Raw genomic sequence first — 23,682 nt, 5'->3', positions numbered from 1 at the left:
CGCCGGCGTTGGATTCGTATTGGCGTTGTGTTTCTTGTCAAGGGAATGATTGCCCTACCGTGGAAGAGCTGGGGAAGAACGGGCCTGCAAGACTTGTCATATCAATTCCCTCGGGGGAGTGAGCATGATATGTAGTTCTTCCTTCGAAGTCTCAACAGAGTTTAAGGGGCTGTTCATGGATATCGAGACGGTGCTGGGTAAATGCGGGACGGTATCATGAACTTACTTCGAGTATGAGACGCCAGTTTGGGCATAGGAGATGCTTACTGATAGTCAGATTGTGGGGTGGCTACCTACTAGTACTGAGCTACAGTTGACTGTTGGTAGCACTCACTACGCTACACCTTACGACCTAAAGCCGGCATCCATACGTATCTTCTATCATTTGAAGAAAGAGCAAGGCAAGTCTTACTAGTCCAAAAAGTATCCTGCAATCGATACCGGCTCCTACAGCAAGCAAGCTGACCCGTCCACGTGATCCTTGGTCGAATCGATGACCGCCTATCAGACTAGAGATTATCTAAATGCCAAAATCAACTCTATCATCACGCATATTCTCAACCCAAAAAGTCTTCCCGGGTGATCCCACTCTGGTCACACATATTGCGAAAGACGCCCCCGGCCTCCCACAGCCGCAGGGGCGTGTCCATCTCCGCGATCTGTCCCTGGCCCATCACGCAGATCCGGTCGTACTGCAAGATCGTCCGCAGGCGATGCGCGATGCACAGCAAGGTCTTGCCCTCGAACCCGTGCGCCATCGTCTCCTGCACCTTCTGATCCGTCTCGAAGTCCACGGACGAGGTCGCCTCGTCGCAGACGATCACCCGCGAGTCGCGCACGAGAGCGCGCGCCAGCGCCATCAGCTGTCTTTGGCCGAGCGAGAAGTTCAGTCCGTCCTCTTCTACCACGGTGTCGAGATGGAGGCGTTTCTGCACGGGCGTACCCGTGTCGGTGAGTGCGGGGGTGGCGGTTCCTTCATCGGAGCTCTTGTCCACGGCTTCCTGGTCGACCAAGTGCGCTTTGCGAAGCGCGGACCAGAGCTCGAGGTCAGTGTGTTCGTTGAATGGATCCAGATTCGAGCGGATGGTGCCCTTGAACAACGTCGGATCCTGTGGGATGATCGACAGCCGCGTGCGGAGATCGTAAAGCCCGACGGTGGCGATATCAACCCCGTCGATGTGGATCTTGCCCCCCGACAGTTCGGTCAGTCGGAATAGAGCGGACATGATGCTGGACTTGCCCGCCCCCGTGCGACCCACGATCCCAATGCGTTCTCCGCCTCGGATTTCCATGGAGAGTCCCCTGAGCACCAGAGGGAGCCCGGCTCGGTAGCGCATCTGCACGTCTTCGAATGTGATGCGACCGACAGAAGGCCACTCCTTTCCGACGTCCGTCAGGTGAAGAGGAGCCTCCTCTTCCAGCTGCGTGCCGTAGTGATTTACACGCTCGGCAGCGTTCATATTGTTATCCACATCGGCGAATTGTCGCACCGTGAATCCCAAGGTCTGGGTTATGGAAACCACATATGACAAGACCAAGCCTGCGATGCTGGGCGAGACATCCAAGCGTGAAGTCACAACCAGGAGACTCGTCACCAGAATCAACAAGGTGCCAACCATATCCAGTCGGACTCCGAGCCATCGTTGGTTGGCAAAAGTCAAGAAATAGGCGCCATTCATGTCATCGATGGCATTGTGAATAGATTTCTTGAAGTGCTCTTCTGCTTTGTATGCTTGAATGCACGCAGAGCCTGCAATTGCCTCGCCGAATCGAGCAAATACTTTGGAACGAAGGACTGCCTCATGCCGCTTGAGGTTGCGGGCCGACGCACGGTAGTAGCTTGCTGCGAAAAGAAATAAGAGGACCAACGGCCCCAACGCTATCGCAAACTGGCAGCATCACAGTTAGAAAAGTACAGATGGCGGTTTCGGGAGTACTTGCATAGTAGTAAAACGCAATCACCATCCCAATTGTGGAGGTAATCTGTGACAATGTCAAGACGAATAACCTAATCGAATCGGGTAGGTCGCTGTCCATCACTTGCACATCCTTCGAGAAACGGTTGGTGATACGGCCCATCGGCGTAGTGTCGAAGAAAGACATTGGGGCTCGTAAAATCCGATACATTGCACGCTGAAGCATTTTCTTGCTGGCATTGGCGCCCACAATTGTCACATGCGCCGCAAACGCATACATCCCGATGAATTGGCTGCAACAAACCGCGATGTAGATCCCTACGTACTGGCCCGTGGTCAATCCAGGATATTTATTGGAAGTCCAGAATGACAACCAAAGCCCGGACATGACCAGCGCACCATTGACAACACACATCAAGCACAGAGAAACAGGAACATTGAGATACGATCCCGATGCTTTGACGTAAGTTCTCAAGACATCCCAGCCAACCGAGCCAGTTGCCATGTCCTCTTTCTGCATCAAGGCACCACCTGGCACTCTTCGCGCAGTTTCGGGCTTTTCGTCGGTAGTAGCGCTGGTGCTCGATGGTTCCTGATCCAAGGCGTCTTGCTGGGACGTCATGGATATGAGCCGCTTGAAGATGTCACTCCAGCGCGTCAGATTATCAAAAGTGCCGATCGCATGGATCTTCCCGTCCTCCATGACGATAATGCGGTCGCAACGTCCAAGCACGTGCAATTGATGGGTGGCGAGCACCCGGGATCGGTCCTTGAGAAGTCCGCAGATGGCATTATCCATGATGTGGCGTCCTACATGGGCATCGACCGCTGACAAGGGATCATCCATGAGCACGAGCTCTGAGTTTGAGTAGATCGCCCGAGCGATGTTCAATCGCTGCTTCTGGCCACCAGAGATAGTGATGCCACGCTCACCAATTTCGGTCTGATCTCCGTCCGGAAACATCGCCAGGTCCGAACGAAGTGCGCATGCATCGATCACCTCGTTGTACCGATCCGCGTCATACTCCCTTCCAAAAAGTATATTGTCGCGAACTGTAGTATTTTGTACCCAGGCATACTGTGGGCAATACCCCCGAGTGGCGCCTATCCGAACACTCCCTGCTGTTTGTCTCATATCGCCCGCTAAGGCTGCCAGTAGTGAAGTTTTCCCGCTGCCCACCGATCCGATGACGGCGACCAACTCACCGCGGCCAATCTCAAAGTTCATTCCCAGTAACTGAAAGGGAGTCTTGGCGTCGGCCTCCCGCTCCGAGCGAGTGTTAGATGAAGCTGGCTCTGTTTTCCTCGGAGCGATTGCAGCTTGGCTGGGGCGGGAATGTACTGGGCTTTCCGCAGAGTCGCGCACTCGCTCCCAGGTGAATGAAGCATGTTCGACCTCAACAGCATTGGTCATCGTATAGTCCCAGGTAATGCTTTCTTCACGTTCTTCAGCCGACAAAAAGTCTTGTATACGGTGAAGGGCAGTCCAAGCATCAGTCGCTTGCGTCATTGCGAGATTCAGAATAGCCAGTGGCATTCGGAGAGCATTGAACAGGGCCAACGAGGAAAAAATGCGATCAGGGGAGAGGGTGTGGTTTGTCAACGCATAAGTGATAAAGGACAGCATCGAAGACAATGCCGGGAGCGAAAGCATACTGACTGTGATGGCATGTCGAATCACCAACAGCCGTCGGAGAGAACTGATTTCGCGCTTGCGCAGGTTCTCGAGTCGTTCTAGAAAGCTGCTTTCCCAACCAAAGAATTTCACGAACTTGACACTCGAAAGAATTTCCTGTGTCAAGGACACTCGTTTGTCGGTGATCTTGTTTACTGCTCTTCGGAGCGTGATCAGGGATTTGACACAGTAGGCCAGCAAAACTGCCCCGAATACTGCCAGCCCATAGCCTGGGAGTGCACTGTAGCCGATGTTGATAACCATAAAAATCAAAGCTACCCCCAAGACAACGGGTGTAGTCCAGAGCATATGAATCAAGCCACACGCTCGATCAATACGGTCCACATCCACACCCATCAACGTGATTATGCGTCCGCTGCCCCAACCATTCCCCTCGCCATGGCCAGGACCTCCTCGCATGTTTTGCCGCTTGGGAGGCTTCTTATCCTTCTGTCCACTGGCCAGTAGCACTTCGCTTCCAGCCTTCGCGCGCCCTGATAATTTCATCGCCTTGGTGTAGATTGCAGACACAAGCACCGCTCTGATCTGACCACCGCATATCATGCCGCGGTAGAAAGCCTGGCTCAGACACAATGTCTGCACTGCTTGCATTGCGGGAATTCCAAACGCGAACCCGAGTCCACGGCCAAGATTGGGCATGGGGTGATTGCCGTGATGGGCGGCATATGCGTCCATTGCGTAGCTAGTCAGGTTTCTGACCAGGTATGGTGTTACGACAGCGAGTATCATACTCACAACCTGACATATACCACCAATAATAAATTCCAGCCTAAATGTATCGAATAGTGCCCATACCAGCGCCTTTTTTGAGCCCTTATCCGTTCGTTGTTTCAGTGCAGTATCGAATCTGGCCGTTAAAAGGTCCACTTTCCTGTCTGGATTGACAGACCATATATCTTGAATCTCTATTTGACGCAGGTATCCGGTCTGTTGTACATCATGAGCATGGTGTGGGTGAGTAACCGGGGTGAGCCCCAACTAACCTTGATCAATGGTGCTATCCATTGGAAGGTCACGCGACTGATGATGCTAGCCCCATACTCCTTACTGACTCCTCTTTCCTTCGGTATAGGTGGAACTTTCTGAAGTCGCAATGGGTTCAAACTCCGTCGCGCAGTCTTAGCCGGTGCTCTTTGGAGTTGGTTCTGTTTCTCATTCTCACTGTCCAGCTGCGTTGATCGAGAAGACGTTGTTAGCTCCGCTACTTGGCCTTTTCCTTCTTCTTCTTTATTGATCAGCATCAATCCATGCTTCGGTTCCTCATTTTCACTCATGATGATTCAGCTTTTGTCAAGCTAAATGAGTGATGAAATCGTATTTCTGGGGCGGCCTGCATCCGAAACTGGAGTTCAGATAAGCACCCACTAAGCCCAACAGGTAGAGAATTGGAGCGCTCGCGACACAGAGCGTTGATGGAAATTAACAAAGCGGAAAGCTTCGAGTCAATCAAACAGGCATTGCGTGCAATTAGATTATATCCGACCGTGGCGACTATCGGAAACAATGGGAAGCAGAAAACCGGTTATGCCAGAAAAGAGGGGGTGTCGATTCGAAGATAAAACATCCGGCAATCATTGATTGGCCACGTTGGTCAGTTTTTGTTGCTATCGTCCAGGGACCTGGAGATATATCTATCTCAGAGCCTTTTTAACGTCGGCCGATATAACTATGGATTAGTTCTAGTGCTGATGTTAGTTGCGATCTAGGCCAATAGATCCCGCATCAGGATAACCGGTAGCTATAAGTTCCATACGACCTGCACGTTATGTTGACTCTAAATGGGAGACAGAAGGATTGGAAGTCGGGACTGGCCTGACTGGGTGGTTTTGCATTTATGACATTTGGCGTTCCGTCCTCAAGGGCACGAGCAATAACAAGTCAACAATCGCTCTGCCATGGTACTTAATGCGATAGCGAAATCAGGTTCTTATGCGGAGACCGGAGGCTTGGTCCTTGCATTGTATATATCCGACGATCACATTCTAAGGAATGTTGCCGAAGCCAGGGAAAATCCGGTGCCCAGTAATGGACTATCCTTGCTCCCTTGCAGATCAACATTCAGTCTTGGGCTGAACATCAAATAGGTTCGCTACTATCATCGTCGATGACTCGACCTGTACCGAGGATCGCAATGTAGCTTCCATGACTATTAGAGCTAGCAGGCAGTGTAACCTCCGATGTATAGGGTCACCTTGGTTGCGAGCCGAGAGTGGCATACCAGATGTGAGGGCCGATATGCACTAGAGGCGATCCGAATCAATAAGAGGGGGAAGGAAACCAGGCTTGCTTTTTTTCACTGGAAAGAGAAAGATTGCATTTGCACCACACTAGACAGATCTGTACTAGGTAGCAATTAATACTACCGTAGCAGGGTGAGGGATTAATGGGAGGAGCTGTTGGTCGAAGAGGGGAAAGAAAGAGGGGGTGGCAGCAAAAAGGGCACGGGACAACAAACAGCCCACCCATCAGCCGCACAAATATATTATGATAGGTAAACCACCTGGCATGAGCCGGCACTGCCCAACTACTTACTTGAAATTCGATGAAAAATGTGCTGCTATCAATTTGTTGCTACACAATGCTTCTAAGGTCATAACATATCATTACAAGTCGTCATTCGCCACAAAGCTTGCATGGCCCACCAATCCCCTTACCAAGTCTAGGATGTTGCATCCAGAAAGAATCCTGTCTTCTCTCGTACTTGTGACGGAAAAGCCTTTTAGTTCAGGTCGCTAGAAGCGAGCAAGAAAATGGCCCTGGCTCTGGGTGAGATAGAGCACCATCAGGCTGATAGGTCAGGGCTCGGGTGTCGACCATAAACAGGCCTCGTCGCAGCTCAGGAAAGAACAGATCATGGCCTCTCATTAAGAGGTTGATTGACTGATCGCATCCTCCTTGTGTCCGGCTTCTAGTTCTCAAGGGTCACCTTGACCTTCTTCTCAGGCGGGGGGATAATCTCATCCTCGACCTCGCCGGTGAGAGTAGGCAGTTCTGCCACTGACTCCTTGATGATGTCCAGGGCCTTTTGAATCTCATCTTCAGTGATGACCAAAGGAGGCGCAAGACGGATGATGTTCTGGTGCGTGGGTTTGGCCTAACAAACACGGTGTCAGCAAATCTACGTTACCATCCACGACGAGCTGGATAGATTGAGACTTACCAGGAGACCCTTGGACTTCATCAACATACAGAGATCCCACGCGGTGCGACCATTGGTTCTCGACTCGTCAATAACGATGGCATTCAGCAGACCCTTGCCCCGTACAGTCTGGATGATAGGATTTTGGATGGCCAGCAGGCCGTCGCGGAAGATGTGACCAAGCTTCTCAGCGCGCTCGACCATCTGTTCTTCCTTGACGACCTCCAGAGCGCGGATGGCAACCGCACAGGCCAGAGGGTTACCGCCGTATGTGGATCCGTGCGTGCCGGGTTCGATGGTGAGCATGACATCCTTGCGGCCCAGCACGGCAGACACGGGGTACATGCCACCCGAGATGGCCTTGCCCAACAGGATCATGTCGGGTTTGATTCCACTCCACTCGTGGCAGAGCAGCTTACCAGTACGGGCAATGCCAGTCTGGATTTCATCGCAAATCAAGAGGACATTGTGCTTGTCGCAGAGGGCTCTGGCCTCCTGCAGGTAATCTTCGTCGGGAACCACGATACCCGCCTCGCCCTGAATGGGCTCCACCAGGAAAGCGGCCAAGTTGGGGCCCGCCTTCTCGAAGGCCTCCCGCAGAGCCGCCTTGTCGTTGTAGGCAATAGGCTTGTCCGTTCCGGGAATGGTGCATCCGATACCGGGGAGATAGGGGCCATAGTTTTCGCGCGACTCGGGGTCAGATGACAACGAGATAGCGGCGAACTAACATCCATGATCATGTTAGCTTTGACTAATTCTGCTTGATAGGACCAGAATCGCAAGCCCACTTACCGTGCGTCCGTGGAAGTTGTTCTCCGCACTCAGGACGAGCGCCTGGTTCTCCGGAATCCCCTTCACCTTATAACCCCACTTCCGAGCGATCTTGATACCAGTCTCAACGGCTTCCGCACCTGTGTTCATGGGCAGGACCATGTCGAACCCGAAGTACTTGGTAACAAATTCCGCGAAGCGAGGGAAGACGTCATTATAAAAGGCACGAGAGCTGAGGGTCAGCCGAGAGGCCTGTTCCACCAGAGCAGCTACCAGCTTGGGGTGGCAGTGACCCTGGTTGACGGCAGAGTATGCGGACAGGAAATCCAGGTACTCCCGACCCTCGGGGTCCCAGACCGTGGTGCCCTGAGCACGGGCGAAGACGACGGGGAGGGGATGATAGTTGTGAGCGGCATACTCCTTCTCAGCACCGATGGCATCCTGAGTGGTGGCAGCGTGATAGGAGTGAGCGCCATCGACACCGTTGGAGCCGTTGGCAGGCTTGGTGGCTTTGGTGGCTTTGGTGGCCATGGTGAAGACAAGTGATGTGGAGTATTATGCGGGGCAACGAAGAGGAGATTGAGTAGTAGGAAAGGTTGGTCAATGAGTCTGCCAGTGGGAAGGAGGAATAGGAAGAGAGGTAAGTAAGTATATGGAAAGAGAGCGGAGGAGAAGGGAAGGTGGGCGAGAAGAGGGAAGATATAAGAATTGCGCGGGCGGGCAGAAACAGGCAAATGTAGCGAGGCCAACGACAAACGAAGAGGAAAGGAAAAAGAATTGTTCACCGGCCGAGGAGGAAAAGGCAAGAAACGAGGGAAACGAGGATAACCAAGAGACAAGATGGGTGCAGATGGGAAATTTGCGGAGATGAACTAGACTCCTAAGTGCAAGTCTACGCGGATGATCCCTAAGTGCAGGTGTACCCGGGGCGGTTGCAGTTTAGTAGGAGTATCATCCACCCATTCTGACTAAGCCCCGGATAAGGAGATGGTCGATCCACCGCGTGTTCCACTTTTGTCCACTTCTGTCCACTTTGTTTTTCCTTTGCTCAGTTTGCCTTCTTCCATAAACCCAGTGACGCTCATTTTATTACTACTCACCACCACCACAACCTCACCTTCTGTTCAGAGTTCAGACCCACGCTACGCCACGCTGCGGATCCTCGCCTCCTCTCCTTTCTTATCGGTTCGGAGACCTGTCACAGTGACCGATGATTGGTGAAGCAGATTGGTGGTGATTGGGAATTCCTTATCAACAAACTTCCTGTACAGTGTACACTACAGCAGTGCAGTTTCTCCTGCAGCCCTCCGTTTAGAGTCGGCTCAATTACATCACACTCTTCCACCACCACCACAACAACAACACCAGCATCATCATCATCATCAGCATCATCCAGGACCTGGGGATCATATCATCTGGTTCCTGACTGGGTTCCACTACTACTAATATGTCAGGCCGATCAAGAGCCTCCTCGCCTCGTTCTTCCATTCCCTGCTCCCCCTCCTCCGTGTCCCCGGCTGTTTCTCTGGCCTCTGGCTTTCCCTCGGATGACCCCGACGGGCCCTTATACTTGCCTCGCCAACTGAGGCCGCGAACGCCTACTCCCTCCCCGCCCCGCTTCCCTATCCTACCTTCCCCACCCGATTCCCTACGCGTCTTCCTCTACTTGCTTGCTTTTCGACTTTTAAATGCCTTGACTACCCGCACCTTCTTCCAACCCGATGAATACTTTCAGTCTTTGGAACCGGCCTGGCAGGCGGCCTTTGGCGAAAACCACGGAGCTTGGATCACCTGGGTGAGCTTTCCCCCCCTTCCCTTTCTTTGTCTTCCGCTATTGGCGGAACGCGTCTGCACCTTTACGGCATCGCTCCCCTTGGTCCCCTTGAGTACTTTGCCCACCCTCCAACACCAATTTGGTCTTCTGCGTTCTGTTCGCTCTCACACCAATCCGCCCGGTTTCGGTGACTAATTGCTTCACCGCATGGTGTCATCTTACAGGAGTGGCGGCACCAGTTGAGATCCTCGCTTCACCCTCTCTTCTTTACCGCTGTTTATTCCGCTGCCAACGGGCTCGCTCGTGCTTTGCACCTCTCCCCTGCATGGCAGGCGGATCTTCTCATTGCCGCTCCGAAGACGGCGCAGGCCGTTATCGCAGCCCTCGGAGACTACTATACCTGGAAGCTGGCTCGCTGTGCCTATGGTCTAGCCAGTGCAGAGGCCTCAGCTGCGGTACGTATCAGATTGTAACTTGACATGTCCACCGCAGAAAGACTAATTGGGAACCCAGCTGGCGCTGACCGCCCTTAGCCCTTGGCAATGGTTTTGTTCTACCAGAACTTTGTCCAATTGCCTTGAAACAACGCTCACCGTTATCGCTCTATATCTGTGGCCGTGGGAATGGTCGGTGGCTCCGAAAGCCCCTATACAAGCCAAACCGACTGGCCGGGTAATCACCACGCCCTGGGATAAGATGAGAGAGGGCCAACGGCATCAGCATGATGAAGTGGTTCTCGGAAGGTATGTTATGCTGTCCTGCAGATGTGAAAGCTGCTATACGAATGGCTAATTTGAGGACATGGAGAATAGGCTGAGGCAGTGTCTCCCGCTTGCAGCCCTGGCCTGTATTTTGCGGCCCACAAACGTCTTGGTTTGGCTGATCCTAGCAAGCGTCATATTGCATCGCAGCACCTGGGCGCGAAGAAAACTTTTAGCTCGCGAAGCTGCAATTTGGGGGTAAGTCGTCTTCATCCTGCATCATGGATCTTGCATTGACTCCATTCCAAGCGCCGCTGTCCTAGCCGTATCGATCGTGGCAGATCGACTGTTCTACGGAATTTGGACCTTTCCTCCTTTACGATTCCTCTACTTCAATATTGCCCAGTCTCTGGCTGTTTTCTACGGGCGCAACGATTGGCATTACTACCTCTCCCAAGGCTATCCTCTGTTGCTGACAACTGCGCTCCCGTTCACCTTTGTGGGCCTGTATCGTGTTTGGGCACGCTCGCAGGCAGCCGCTAGCCATGACCTCCAAGTTGAAACGCAGACTCAACTGCAAACTCAACTGACTTACGTGTGCCTTTCCATGCCGCTTGTGCTCTCATTGATTTCCCACAAGGAAGTGCGGTTCATCTATCCATTGCTGCCAGCGCTACATGTTTTGACCTCTCCAGTCTTAGTGGACTTCTTTGGCCTTGCCGTGACTCAGTCGGTTGGCAGGCACATTCCTCGCCGACTGCTTTTAGTGTTTCTTGTGTTGTGCAACGTTGTCATTGGGCTCTACACCACAGTCTATCATGCGTCTGGGCCGAATGCTGTGTTTTCATACCTGAGAGACCAACGGCGAGTCCATGGTTCCAAGAACCTGAGTAACATCAATGAGCCCGGCATTATTGCCGGTTTCCTCATGCCATGCCACAGCACCCCGTGGCGTTCTCATATGGTTTATCCCTCCATCGATGCCTGGGCGCTTTCTTGCGAGCCTCCCATTGGAATGAATGCTACCGAAAAGGCGGAGTATCGTGACGAAGCCGATCAGTTCTATGACGATCCCTCCGGATTCCTGCGTGCCAACATGGCCGGCGGATTGAGCTACTTTCCCCGGCGACCAAGCTACCAGTCCCACTTGGAACGGTCCCGATCATCTCTACGATCCGAGGCTACCCCCAAGCACAACTGGCCGGACTACCTCATCTTCTTCGCCCAAATGGAACCCACGCTCAAGAAACTGCTCCGTGGTTCTTCTTACGGCGAATGCTGGCGCACTCACAATACCGATTGGCACGACGACTGGCGTCGTCAGGGCGATATCGTGGTCTGGTGTCTAGACACAACCGAACAGCTGGATTGGAGGACCGCGAAACGCTCTCGCCAACTCCAACAGCGCGGTCGGGTCTTCAACCGCATCGTTCAGGCCATCAAGAATCAGGGCCAGGGCGACAGACTCCAGTGGTCGTTCCCCTGGATCTCCTCGCGTCCCCAGTCCTCTTCCTGGTCATGGCTGTGGCCGTGGTACCGGCGGCCCAAGCATACCGTGCTTGGATTTGAGGTTCCAGACTGGCTGGATCGCCTCTGGGATTATGTCTGGTAAGGATTTTGACTACGCAACACCCGTTCTCTCCTTCGCATTTCGTACGCATGTACCCAAACTGTATACCCATCTCTTCTTTGTCATTCTTCACAATCTCTCTATATGTGTCTATAATCTGGCTCATGCTTGAGGTGTTCCCAGTCTGATTACGCTCGCTGCCACTGTATCTTTTTTTCCGCGATTCTGCTCACGGTTGCACATACTTGGAAATATTCTATACATTGGAATACATACCTTCTTCCCTTCCATCTGGTCGACAACGAGCGGAGATGAAGCTCGAGCAGCGTAAAGTATTTGCCCTTCCTTCAGACTACATACACCGAGGTGATTAAGGGGCTGCGGTGGCTGTAAGTCACGTGACTTATCTCACCAGCCCGACGACAAATGTCACTTGAGGAATGTTTAGTTTGACCGCTGCCTCCGTTTCTGTCGTAATTAGATTCGCGAGAAGGGATCATGGCATGCCATGCATAGTTCAGAGAAGAGTGCTGTCATATTTGGTATCTTTCGTGGCCCCCGGGGGAGACCAAATCAATGTACTATCTGCCCAAAAGAAAATATTCTACAAAAATGTGAGGGTGTGGGGATGTATTTAGGCCTCGCGCGACCTTGAGTGTCCTGATCCTAGCGATCGTCAACACGAATGCGAGCCAAGTGGTCGCTTATAGCTTGCCGCCCTGGGAATAGCCGTTGGTCTTCAACCAGGAACCAACGTCGGCGCGGTCACGGTTGACCCAGTTGACCTTGGCACGAATGGCATCCAGACTCTGCTCGACGGCACGGTCGAATCCCTAATCACCAATGTTAGTGTCATGTGACTAGTTATAGCAAAGCCGGGGAGAAGGAAATTACCTTGGTGTCCTTGCTCTTGAAGAAGGTCTCAACCTCCTTCAACTGGGCCTCCGTGCAGAAGCTGGCGGTGCTGAGCTGAATAACAGTGCCGAGCATACCCAGCGACGGGGGCAGGCGCTTGAAGATGGCATCCCAGTTGGTGGTCAACCAGGTCCAGCGGGCCTCGATACCATTGGTGTGGCTGCGCAGGCCGCTCAGGGGCATGTAGATGTCCTGGTTCTTGACCTCGTCGCCACTGGCCAATTCCAGGGTGCGCTTGATCAAAGCCGGGTCCTCGGCGGCACCCAAGCAGCGGAGGGCGGTGGTCTTCTCGTCCGAAGTCGGGGCATTGCGGAACCGGTCCAACACAATGTTGTACTCCTTCTCACCGCCCTTCTTCAGCACGATGCTGAACACGCTGCCGCGGATGTTGGGGTGAATGGCATTGGCATCGCCGGCAGCGAACCGCTCGAACATATCGTGGGCCGCCTTGACGACGACCGGATCCTCAGCCGAGCCGGCACTGCCGAACATCAATGCCTTGAACTGCTGCAGGATGTGTCCGTCCTTGTCGGAGAAGTCCCATCCAAGCTCATGGGCCTTCTCGCTGACCAAAGACCGCTGGAAGGCCTTCAGGGCATCCTTGCTGGAAGCATCCTCAAACAACCAAGCGGCCCGGAGAGCACCGATACGGGTCAGAATCTCGTTCCACACAACGAATTCCGACTCGCTGTCGAATCCCTTCAGAAGGGACAGGAGTCCGGAAGTGCTCTGGAAGCCAGACGCCGCGAGAGCACCCGCGTCGGCGATCATACCAGCACGGTCTTCGACGGTGAGGAGGCCATTCTTAGCAGCCTGTCCCAGCTTAGTGAGACGCTCGGGGGTGTAGGAGGTGCGATAGATGGCGGAGTGATCAGCGTTGAGCTTGAAGAAGTCCAAATCGGGAACCTTGAATTCGCCTTCCCGCTCGCTCAGCATGGTATCTTCATCGAGACCCTGCTTGGTCCGCAGACCCAGGATGACTGGGTAGAGCGTGGTATCCTCCTCAGGGCGGACATCGCCCGTTCGCAGGAAGCGGTTCTGCTTGACCTTGATGGATGAGGTCTTGGCATCCTCAGAGACAGTGACAACGGGGAATCCCACGTTCTTGGTCCAGATGTCCATCACCTGCTCAACGGGCTTGCCACTAGCATCGGCGAGAGCAGCCCACAGGTCACCCGTCTGGGTGTTGCCATAGGCGTGCTTCTTGATGTAGTTACGGACACCCTGCAGGAACACGTCCTCACCCATGTACTTGGAGATCATGCGCAGAACGGACGAGCCCTTGGAGTAAGAGATGGCATCGAAGATCTGGTTGATCTCGTCGGCACGCTTCACAGGCACCTCAATGGGGTGACTGCTGCGGAGCGAGTCCAAGGACAGGGCGCTCTGCAAATTGTCGATGACGTAAGTCTGCCAGACCTTCCACTCAGGATAGAAAGCGTTGCAAGAGTACCAGGACATCCAGGTAGCAAAGCCCTCGTTGAGCCACAGACCATCCCAAAAGTCCATGGTGACCAAGTTTCCGAACCACTGGTGAGCCAGCTCGTGCTGAACGGTCTCCGCGATGCGCTCCTTGCGGGCAGCACCGCTCGTCTTCTCATCCAAGAGAACATCGACAATACGGTAGGTGATCAGACCCCAGTTCTCCATAGCACCGGCGCTAAAGTCAGGAATGGCCACCATGTCCATCTTGGGTAGGGGGAATTCACTGTCGAAGGCCTTCTCATAGAAGGCCAGGGTGCGAGCAGCCAGGTCAAGCGAGAAGCGACCGTGCTCAATGTCCTGATCCGGGGTGGCATAGACGCGGATAGGGATGCGGAAGGCATTGGTCTCGATGTACTTGAGGTGGCCGACAATGAAAGCGACGAGGTAGGTGGACATGAGGGGAGAGGTGTTGAACTTGACCGCCTTCTTGCCGCCGTCAACCTCGGTCTCAGAAGCAACATCCATGTTGCTCAAGCAGGCCATGCTCTTGTCAGCGACCAGAGTGATAGTGAACTTGGCCTTGAGAGCGGGCTCGTCAAAGCAGGGGAAGGCCCGACGGGCATCGGTAGGTTCCATCTGAGTTGTAGCAATGTACTTGGTTTCACCATCGGAGGTCTTGTATGAGGAGCGGTAGAAACCGGCCATGTTATCATTGAGCTCGCCGGTGAAGGTCAGCTTCAGCTGGGCCGAGGAGCCAGCGGGGATAGTCTCGGAGAACTTGACAGTGGCGACCTGGGTGTCTTGGTTGATGGAGACCTCGGGCTGGGAGGCCACGACAGAGCCCTGAGCAGAAACAACGGCATTGTGAATCTTGATCTCGTTGGAGTTGAGGGAGATGGAATTGGTATCTTCGGTGACCTCGAGGCTACAAGAGAATGTCAGTTGAAGCTGCAGCTAGCTCACAGGAGCAGTCGGGACGGTGAAGGAGCACATACTCGACGATGACAGTTCCGTCATAGGTAAAAGCCTCAAAGTTGGGCTCGAGAGTCAAGTCATAGTGAAGGGGCTTGACGTTGGTGGGCAGGACCTCACGACCGTGGGTGATGTTGGTCGAGCCCGACACTTCTCCACGACGTGTACCGCACATCCTGCGACAAGAGCAATAACGCTTTTGGAGCTTGGGAAGAGTAGTGGAGCGAAGAGGGGAACGACGAAGGACAGGAGGGGAAGAAGTGGAGGCAGAGAGGGAGGAGAGAGGAGAAGAAGATGATGATGAGGAGGAAGAAGCAGAAGCAGAAGCGAGGGATGAGAGAGAAGATATAGAGTGTGAATGAGTGGGGAGAGTAGAGGAGGAAGAAGAGGTGGGGGAGGGGCAGAGCGCATAGGAAGGTCTGATGCTGGCGGAGCTCCGGCGAAGGAGCGGTAACCGTCGGGCTGAGGTAAAGCGACGCATCTTTTGATTCCGAATGGGAGGTGGAAATGGAATACAGTGAGTGATAAGATAGCTAGAATTGGGATTGGAGAAGCTCAACCGAGGCAGAGCCAGGCAGGCAACGAATGAGGAAAGTGACAGCTGAATGGAACGAACTCAAACAAGCGCAATTGTCATTTCAGCAGGCTCATGGAGAACAATCCCTTCGAATCTCTTTCACCCAAAGCTTGAAGGCGACGAGGAAGAATTTCTCGTCCAGATAAGCAGGCGGTGAGACTCGTATGAGCTGTATGAGCTGTATGAGCTTCGGTATCATTACCGCTCTATTACCGTACCGTTACGGGTCACGGGATGACTAGTCCGCAAGCGGTCGGTCTTCAGGGCTTGGAGCTTGTCAGGGCTTCTCCGCATCACATGAGTCCGACCAAATCTCCTATTTAACTCCCCACCACCTCTTCCTCGCGCCGCTTTCCCTCTCCTCATTATTCATTTTACGCAAGCCAACTACCGCCGTATGCCTCAAATTCTCGTATGGTATATGGCGGTTCCGCCGTCCCTCTGGGGCCAGCGGTGCTTTGCCAGACGGTGCTCCAGCCAGTTTGAGGGGTTCATGATTTGGGTCACGCGTAGTCGTGCCCTTCCCGTGAATGGGCTTCCATAGAGGTCTGGGACATTAATCACTTTAGCTTAGCCATTTCTTTCATGTCATAAAATTCTAAGCCTTCAGTCCTCGAATCATAATCGGACCAGATATCATAAAACAAAAGCCTTTGTCTCACTCGGATTAAGGTAGCGCAACGCCACCATAGCAATGGTATCTCCCAAATGGATCTAATAATACAAGAACTGACTGTTGAATGAAACCCCAAAAGTGCCCCGAACCATGTTGGCTGCATCCATCCCAAAATGAAAATCAGAAAATAATCCCGTCCATTTGAAAATCAAACTCCGCATGTATGCGATGGTAATGTTAAATATTATGATTATGCCATAAGCGGCCATGATGTTGAATCGTTCCTCATAAAGCATTAGGCAACAAAGGAAGTGTCCCCACAATCGGAGTCCGGTTGCCGTTCAAACCCAAACTTTCAGATCCAGGCAGACACGTGCGCGTCTATCGCTGCTGCTGCTGCTGCTCGGACGGCTGGGCTGCCTGGTTCATGGGCATCTTGGTGAACACGCTTCTGGACCAGCCATCGGCGTCAATCACTGACTCCTTGACTAGGATATAACCTCCAAAGCGGGGCATCAAAATCGCCCACACCACGTAGTAGATGGCTCCAAGCGCGAAGATACCCAGCGCCACCACGCAATGCAGGTAGTACGGTAGGCTCTTGTACACACTCTGGCCCGCGCTGGGAGGAATATACGGGGCAACCACCAAGAAGACGTTCGACAGAAAGAAGAAGACAGTGACCGGCAGCGTGGCGCGGATACCAGGGGCCCAGTCAGGGAACTTCTTCGACTTGGTCAGATAGATGTAAATCAGACCAGCAGACACGAACACGTTGACAAGCGACAAGGGATACGTGATCAGGCTGGAGAAAGGCCAGGTTAGTATCGAAGCTCAAATCCAGAACAGTTTTGCAGAGACTCACTTGACCAAGAAGTTATAAGCGTCTCCGGGAGGAGGCGCCAACATGATGATGATGGAGACAACCCAGTGCTCGAAGAGACCAGTAGCCGGCGAGTTGAACGGCCGGTTGCTGGCCCAGAACTTCGACAAGGGCAGAACTCCCTCACGACCCAGAGCCTGAACAACTGTAAACAGTCTTAGTATCATTTCTTCGCCAATTCAAATATGGATGACTTACTTCGTCCCTGAGAGAAAATCACCGACAAGACATTTCCAAAAGCTGACAAGGCCACAAAGACGGACATGACCTTCTCGGCCCGTGAACCAAACATGTTCCCGAAGAAAGCGGCGGCAACAGTCTGACCCGAAGACAAGAACTGTTCCCTAGGCACCGCAGCGAAGTATGCGATATTGCACAGCATGTACAGGATTCCGACGGAGCAGATAGCAATCGGGGCTGCAATCTTCAGAGTACGTGTGGGGTTCTTGGTCTCGCTCAAGGCCTGGGAAGGTTAGCAGCCAGTCCACAGAGAGGAACATCCTGGTAACTCACATAGTTGGCGTTGGAATAACCGATAAAGGACCAGATAACATTGTATAGGGCCATGACGATGCCGTACCCGGTGTCGGTGGTACCCTCGAAAGCGTTCGTGAAGTTGTGGGGAGGGTTGTCGATCTTGACGTGGCCAGCAAGAGCCACCCAGCCGGTAACGACAACAAAGACGATGATGACTAGCTTGACGACACCCAGCGCGTTCTGAAGCATGAGGCCCCATTTGACTGCAAAGGAGTGTATCAAGAAGGCGACCGTGATGCACGCCAAGCCAATTCCACGCTGATTCCATCGTCCGACCTCAACGTCGGCAGCATTGAGGATGTACTCGCCAAAGACGATACTGTTACTCGCAGCCCAACCCAACAGGACGGCGTAAGCCGCGTACATGGCCGTTACTAAAAACTTCGGCTTGGTGAAGACATATTCGAGATAGTTTTTCTCTCCACCGTTTCTTCGCCCTGTCAGCATGTCAAGGCAACCTTGCTTTTGGGAAAACAACTCACTTGGGAATAGCGGTACCCCATTCGAGATAGACGGCCGTACCGGCCATGGCAATCAAAGTGCCGACGACCCACATGATGAGGGACAGACCGACACTGCCGGCCAAAGAGAGAATGGTGCTGGGGGTGGCAAAGATACCAGTGCCGATGACGCGGTTGAAAATCAGGAAGGAGGCACTGACCACACCGATCTGACGGCGGTCATCAGGAGTGGCCTCGAAGACATTTCCCTCGTCTGTGAGCCATCAGTTAGAACCAGTACATGCCTTGGGATAGCTGCCTGAGCAGGGGACCATCATACACAGTCCAGAGACACCATCAGTTCTGCGAAGACCATCTTCGACGGGCTTGCCGCCGGCAAGAGGCACCTTGTAGCCAGACTCAGGCTCGATTTCACCCATTGCGACGGTGATCTGGAATCAAGAAAAAAACTTGAAAACTAGTGTCTAGCTGTACTGATGAGGCCCCGAAGTGGGTGCAGGCTATATAGCGTGGGGAGACAAGTGACAGCAGCCGGAGAGAAGGCGGTTACCGACGGAGGCACGAGACCGTAAGATGGGATGGTGTGCTGCGACTAAATTTGATGCAATCGAAGGCGACCAAACCAGCAGCAACTCCGAACGGTCAGGCGTCGACAGGATTGTCTGAGCAGATTGAGACAAGACACCAGTGGTCAACGGAATGGAAAGAAGAAAAGTTTAGATGCAAGCGCGACTGGAATCTATATCCTTGGTCCAGACACAGCACCAAGCTAGTATACCAGTCGCAGCGAACGAATCGAGTGGGAGGCGGAAGTATAGAGTGACTAAGATAAATCAAAAATCCGACATCAAACAAGACGAGAATGTATGACAACAGTGACAGCAGTGACAGCAGTGACAGCAGTGACAACGACAAGAAGAAGAGTGCCGATTGAAGAGAGGAGGGAAAAAGACGTCAAGATGGGGGGAAAGAATAATTTTCATGCAGGGCGGGCGAAGCCATGTGGTTGGCGGACCTCCGCCGTTCGTCCAGCGGGCCTTAGCCTAGTACGAGAAGTAGTTGGAACTGTTGGATGAATCATGATGGATCATGTCTTGGTGTCTTGCCTTGAGGCAAAACTGGCAGGGCCGCCAGGGCAATGAAAAGTTTGCTGACGGGCGGAACCCGCGGTGGGTGAAAAACGCTCCACCCCTGGGCCTACTCTAGTCTCTAGGCCTCTTGGAGCCCATCTTATGACACACCTAAATTGAGCACGCCATTGTCCCCCTGCGATGATGAGTTAAAGTTAGGTAAGGTTTTGCACCATTTTGAGACAATCCAGGTTCCAGGCGGGACTCACCGTGAGCCAAGACAACCACTATCCTTCTTATCAGTATCGATTATGATCCGGAAGAACAAATCAAGAATGTAGAGGGGAAAAAAATCCAAAGGAAAAGAGGAAATAGAGATAGAGATAAAGTTCCTCTGATTATATGTATGTACAGTACAGCTTCGTCTGACTGGCAGTCCGTATCTGCTTCTAGAAGATTCATCCTCCAATTCCACCCAGACTCCAAGATCCCAAAATAACATCGTCATATCATATCCAAATGAGGTGGTGGCATGTGTATGTGTGTGTGTGTGTGGCAATTTGTGTGTGTACCTCTCCCAGTCGGAACGCCTAACAAAAACTGTGCAAAACTCCGAGGAAAAGTAAATTAAAGCGCAGAACTCCGTATGGTCGCAGTAACGCGTATATCAAGAACCCAACCCGATATGAAGAAGCAGATGAGGTAAAAGAAAAAGTGGTCAAGGAAACAATACCGGAAAATGTAAACCATTACTCACGAACTGTGATGAAGGAAGGTGAAAAATGCATCAGTTCCAGGTGAATTCACCTATCGAGGAAAACCGGCGACTCGAGCATGCGCAAGACACCCGGGGAAATTCAAGAGCATGTTCCAGCATGCTCGAAGAAGGAAAAGACCAATGTTCGGGAGTCTATTTAGGCGGCGTGGCTCCAATGGCATGTGCAACAGGTGGTGGGAACGTGGTGGGAGCCAACTTGCTCGGGCCGCTCGAAGGAGGAGTGATTGTGTGCCGTTTGGAGATCATGGCCAATTTCTTGCGGAGGGATGCCAATCGGCCCCGGATGCTGGACACCACTGTGGCACATTAGTGGAATTCTGGAAAACTTCTAGAATCTCCAAGGAAGAGATAAGGGGACCTACATTTGATAACCACTTGTCGATCCTCCGCTTGGACTCCATCTAGCATGATTCGTTCGCTGTTCCTCCGACTTTCGGCTTTGCTGCCGCTACTGTGACCGGCCCGAGACCCTTCATCCTCGTCCAGAACCGCCTCCAACATCCGGATTGCCGTAACATAAGCAATCTCACACCCGGCGAGGTCCTCTCCCGTGAGTTCATTGATTGCTGCCGCGCGACTCATTTCTAGGGCGCGGTCATACATCAACTTCTCGGCCGTCACCCCCGAGCTGACAACAACATCTCCAGATGTATTCGAACCCAGAGAGGACCCGACCGAATAGTTACTGGGGTGACTCGGATGGTCAAGCGGCAATTGTTTCTGTCCTTCAATCAACTTGAGGCGAACAAATTCGGCTTTCTCTAGCACCTCGTTGAACCGATTGCGCACCCACTGCACGATGTTGTTGATCCGGTTGCTGACGAGTGCGCCGGTGGCATCTCCCTTGCTGCCCGCCGACTCGCCGAACGCTTCGGCCCGAGTCTTGCGACTCCACCAAGCGCTTGCAATATCCATAGATTTTGCCAGCAAGGAGAGCGCTTTGACGTAGAGGACCAACGCTTCTTCTGACAGTGTCACAATCGCGTCGGCCGTTAGTCCGCTGTCAGTGGGATCTGGTGTCTCTGGCTGGCCAGGCAGATTCGTGGTTCCAGGATTGTCAGTCTGAACAGAAGGAGCCAGGGGAATGAGTTGCTTGTATTTTACTTCGGCAAATCCATAGACAACATCACTGCGAGTGGCACACTCCTCGAGCTCTTGAACAATCTTGCTATCTTCATCCAACGCCACATTCGTCTTGGTGCTGTCTCCGAGGACAATCAAGCTAGTTTGAGGGTTGGGATAGGCTGGAAAAGGGTTATAAGCCAACGGCGGGGAGCGCCCGCCCTTTGTTATTGTCAAGGGTGGTGAAAATCCCATCCCAAACAGGCGGCCGCTGGCCATATTGAGGGCTTTGGATATGGCCGACGTGGCGGATGTCGGGCTCTGTCCGTATCGCCGCTCATAAGAGTTCTGGCGAATGTGCGCTGAATCAGCACGAGGCCGCCCGGAGATCATTTGCATGGCTTTGCTGGGAGACGCGTGGGGTGACGTATTTGCAGTTGTCGGTACGCCCTGCATTGTTGCTGGGCGTCGTGAGAGCACGCCTCCCTGGCCAGGCCGAGAGAAGCCCCCTTGGATTCGCGGACTATGTGCCATTTCATCGGCAAAAGCATTAACCTCCACTGCCCGCTTCTCCACGACCACGTAATCTCGCTCAAATGCTACTTCTTGTGCTGCGCGCTCGCGCTCGCGCTCTTCTTTTGCCTTTTCCGCAGACCTGTCCACCTGCGGAACTCCAGACGGAGCAGTGCGGATCCGCTGACGCTCGACCAGCGTAGTTGCTGCGCCACCTTCGTTCGGCTCCTGGCGGAGAGGAGCCTGAGGATCTACTTCTGGCACCGGATTACCCGTCGTTGCTGCAGAACCCTTGGCAATAGACAAAGGTCTATCTGCACTGCCAGTCCTACGCATAGGCGTGCTCGGCGTACCGGGACGCGAAGTCGGTGCAATCGAGCGTCGGGCAACCGGATACGTGGAAGGTTCCACACGGTCGTTAGGATACGGCACCTCTTTCTGACGGGGCGGTGCTGTTACAGGAACAATCTCGGGCCGGGGTTCTGGTACAGGCGCTGATTCGGCAGCAGTTGCGCCAACGGTCGAACGTCGATATGGCGAGGACGCATCATCGGCTATCAAACCAGGAATTGGACCTGTGATGATGCCGTTCTCAAAGAAATCGGCAAAATTCAGTCTCTCTACCGGATTGCGTTTCAACAACGCTCTGATCAGTGCCTTTATCTCATCAGAAGCAGGGTTCTCCTCGGGAAACTTGATCTTGTCATCACCCTTCTCTATCTTCCGAAGCAGCTCGACATGATTCGAAGCCCGGAAGGGTGCTTTCCCAACGACCATTTCGTACAACACCGTGCCCACCGACCAGAGATCAGCCTTGGCGTCATATTTCTCATACCGGAGAATCTCAGGAGCCATGTAAAGAGGTGAGCCACACAAGGTTTCCGCAAGCGACGTCGCTGGAAGGGACCGCGCGAAACCGAAATCAGCGATCTTGAGCATGGGCAGCGATTCGAGCCCCGTCGTAGGGTTGAACGAATCTTCGCTGCCCTTGAATGGTACAACCTGGGTGGCACCCGAGCGGTACGATGACGGTGATGGACAAAGGAGCAGGTTTTGTGGTTTGATGTCACGATGGATGAGATTTCGATCCCGGAGGAATTTCAGAGCGCTCGACAACTGCTTGAGGAAATGACGAGTGACGACCTCGTTCAAAGCGCCACCTCGAGGATTCGGATACTTTGAGATCATTTCTCGCGTATACCGGTGTTCGCCTAAGGTATCTCGTCGCTTGATAAACAAAGATAGATCACCTAGAGCACAGTACTCCATCACCAGATGGATGTGAGACGTCGTCTCATGACAGTCGATCAGGGCCACAATATGAGGATGGTATAAGCCCTTGAGAATATGGATCTCTGACGACAGATTCTCCCTCAGCTTCTTGTTCAGCTTGGACAGGTTGACGGACTTTATCGCCACAAAGGTGCGGGTTTTCTACCAGAAGACACTTGATTAGCAAGAGCCTCCAGAGCTTCGGCTTGACCGCCGATGAACGATCCAGCCTCTTCCGCCAAGGGCGATTTCGGGTAGCGACATAGTAAACATACCGTATGAACACCTTGGTAGACAGTGGCAAAGCTGCCTCGGCCGATCTCGTCCAGCCGCGTGTAGCGGCCGATGGGCATCTCAGCGTGTGAGGAGTCTCTCGTCCTCCTCGAATGACCCGTTGATGCCATGATCGCGACAGGGCGCAGATAATGTGTGTACAAAACCCCAGCGACGCCCCGTTAACCAATAACAACTACCTCAACAGGAAGAATGACGACGGTGAATGATGGATGGGGCCCATCAGAGGAGTGGCAAGCGGTTGAGGAATGTTGGCGATAAGAGAATAGTTAGACAGAGAAAAGACGGGGAGAGCAATAGATATGGCTGAAGGATAAGGTGGACCGCGGAGGCAGTGGTGGAAGTAGTGAAGAAGCGCTGGGCAAGGGCGGCAGGCGAGCGCAGGCGAGCGCAGGCGACGAGACAAGGAATAGGTAGGCGTCGTTCTACCTTTAGATAGGGTCTGGGTGTAGGGGGGACCGACTTAGTGGTAGTAGATAGGTCGAGAGTAGACGTCGGCGCTGTAGGAGGCAGGAGAGCGGTGAGGCGGACAGACGGGGGTGGGTATGATAGGATGGAGGCGACAGCTACAGGGGGGGTGTGGAGGTGGAGGTGTGGCCTAAGCTGTTGCTGCAGTGCTGATAGACGTATACTAATTTCGGCAGACGAAGTATGTCGTGTAGATCGAGGCGTGGAAGTAACCGAAGGACTGATAGCAAACAAGACCGTGGCTTGCAGGATGGGAAAAGAAGAAAGAACGA

The 23,682-nt window shown here is 53.1% G+C and overlaps 6 protein-coding genes across 6 annotated transcripts; 1 reads left to right on the top strand and 5 right to left on the bottom strand.

Annotated features, from left to right (window-relative positions):
* Window positions 1-557: 557 nt before the first annotated feature.
* Window positions 558-4,853, bottom strand: BO72DRAFT_366572 (ATP-binding cassette transporter YOR1; the record flags this gene model as incomplete). Its single annotated transcript, XM_040940796.1, has 3 exons — window positions 558-1,879; window positions 1,917-4,539; window positions 4,596-4,853. 3 exons carry the CDS (start codon window positions 4,851-4,853, stop codon window positions 558-560), a joined length of 4,203 nt encoding a protein of 1,400 aa, XP_040806542.1.
* A 1,667-nt stretch (window positions 4,854-6,520) lies between these two features.
* car2 (ornithine-oxo-acid transaminase) lies at window positions 6,521-8,053 on the bottom strand (the record flags this gene model as incomplete). Its single annotated transcript, XM_040948161.1, has 3 exons — window positions 6,521-6,706; window positions 6,773-7,474; window positions 7,544-8,053. 3 exons carry the CDS (start codon window positions 8,051-8,053, stop codon window positions 6,521-6,523), a joined length of 1,398 nt encoding a protein of 465 aa, XP_040806541.1.
* Window positions 8,054-8,969: 916 nt separating this feature from the next.
* Window positions 8,970-11,808, top strand: gpi10 (putative glycosylphosphatidylinositol-alpha 1,2 mannosyltransferase; the record flags this gene model as incomplete). Its single annotated transcript, XM_040949075.1, has 5 exons — window positions 8,970-9,398; window positions 9,521-9,751; window positions 9,810-10,039; window positions 10,109-10,255; window positions 10,307-11,808. 5 exons carry the CDS (start codon window positions 8,970-8,972, stop codon window positions 11,607-11,609), a joined length of 2,340 nt encoding a protein of 779 aa, XP_040806540.1. The 3' UTR covers window positions 11,610-11,808.
* Window positions 11,809-12,271: 463 nt separating this feature from the next.
* Window positions 12,272-15,054, bottom strand: BO72DRAFT_491021 (M1 family metallopeptidase; the record flags this gene model as incomplete). Its single annotated transcript, XM_040948160.1, has 3 exons — window positions 12,272-12,400; window positions 12,462-14,832; window positions 14,903-15,054. 3 exons carry the CDS (start codon window positions 15,052-15,054, stop codon window positions 12,272-12,274), a joined length of 2,652 nt encoding a protein of 883 aa, XP_040806539.1.
* Window positions 15,055-16,344: 1,290 nt separating this feature from the next.
* Window positions 16,345-18,463, bottom strand: BO72DRAFT_993 (high affinity methionine permease). The gene is made up of 6 exons (XM_040950870.1): window positions 18,273-18,463; window positions 17,975-18,206; window positions 17,469-17,922; window positions 17,154-17,418; window positions 16,938-17,100; window positions 16,345-16,877 (listed from the first exon to the last, which is right to left on the bottom strand). The coding sequence occupies exons 1-6, from the start codon at window positions 18,370-18,372 to the stop codon at window positions 16,454-16,456; spliced, it is 1,638 nt and encodes a 545-aa protein (XP_040806538.1). The 5' UTR covers window positions 18,373-18,463; the 3' UTR covers window positions 16,345-16,453.
* Window positions 18,464-19,933: 1,470 nt separating this feature from the next.
* atg1 (serine/threonine protein kinase ATG1) lies at window positions 19,934-23,052 on the bottom strand (the record flags this gene model as incomplete). The annotated part of the gene is made up of 3 exons (XM_040940805.1): window positions 19,934-20,097; window positions 20,128-22,810; window positions 22,924-23,052. The coding sequence occupies 3 exons, from the start codon at window positions 23,050-23,052 to the stop codon at window positions 19,934-19,936; spliced, it is 2,976 nt and encodes a 991-aa protein (XP_040806537.1).
* Between the last annotated feature and the right edge of the window lie 630 nt (window positions 23,053-23,682).

Source organism: Aspergillus fijiensis (assembly GCF_003184825.1).
Source record: "Aspergillus fijiensis CBS 313.89 unplaced genomic scaffold BO72scaffold_1, whole genome shotgun sequence".
Classification (NCBI taxonomy): Eukaryota; Fungi; Ascomycota; class Eurotiomycetes; order Eurotiales; family Aspergillaceae; genus Aspergillus; species Aspergillus fijiensis.
The sequence above is the reverse complement of the archived record's forward strand: the minus strand, read 5'-3'. Positions and strand labels throughout refer to the sequence as shown.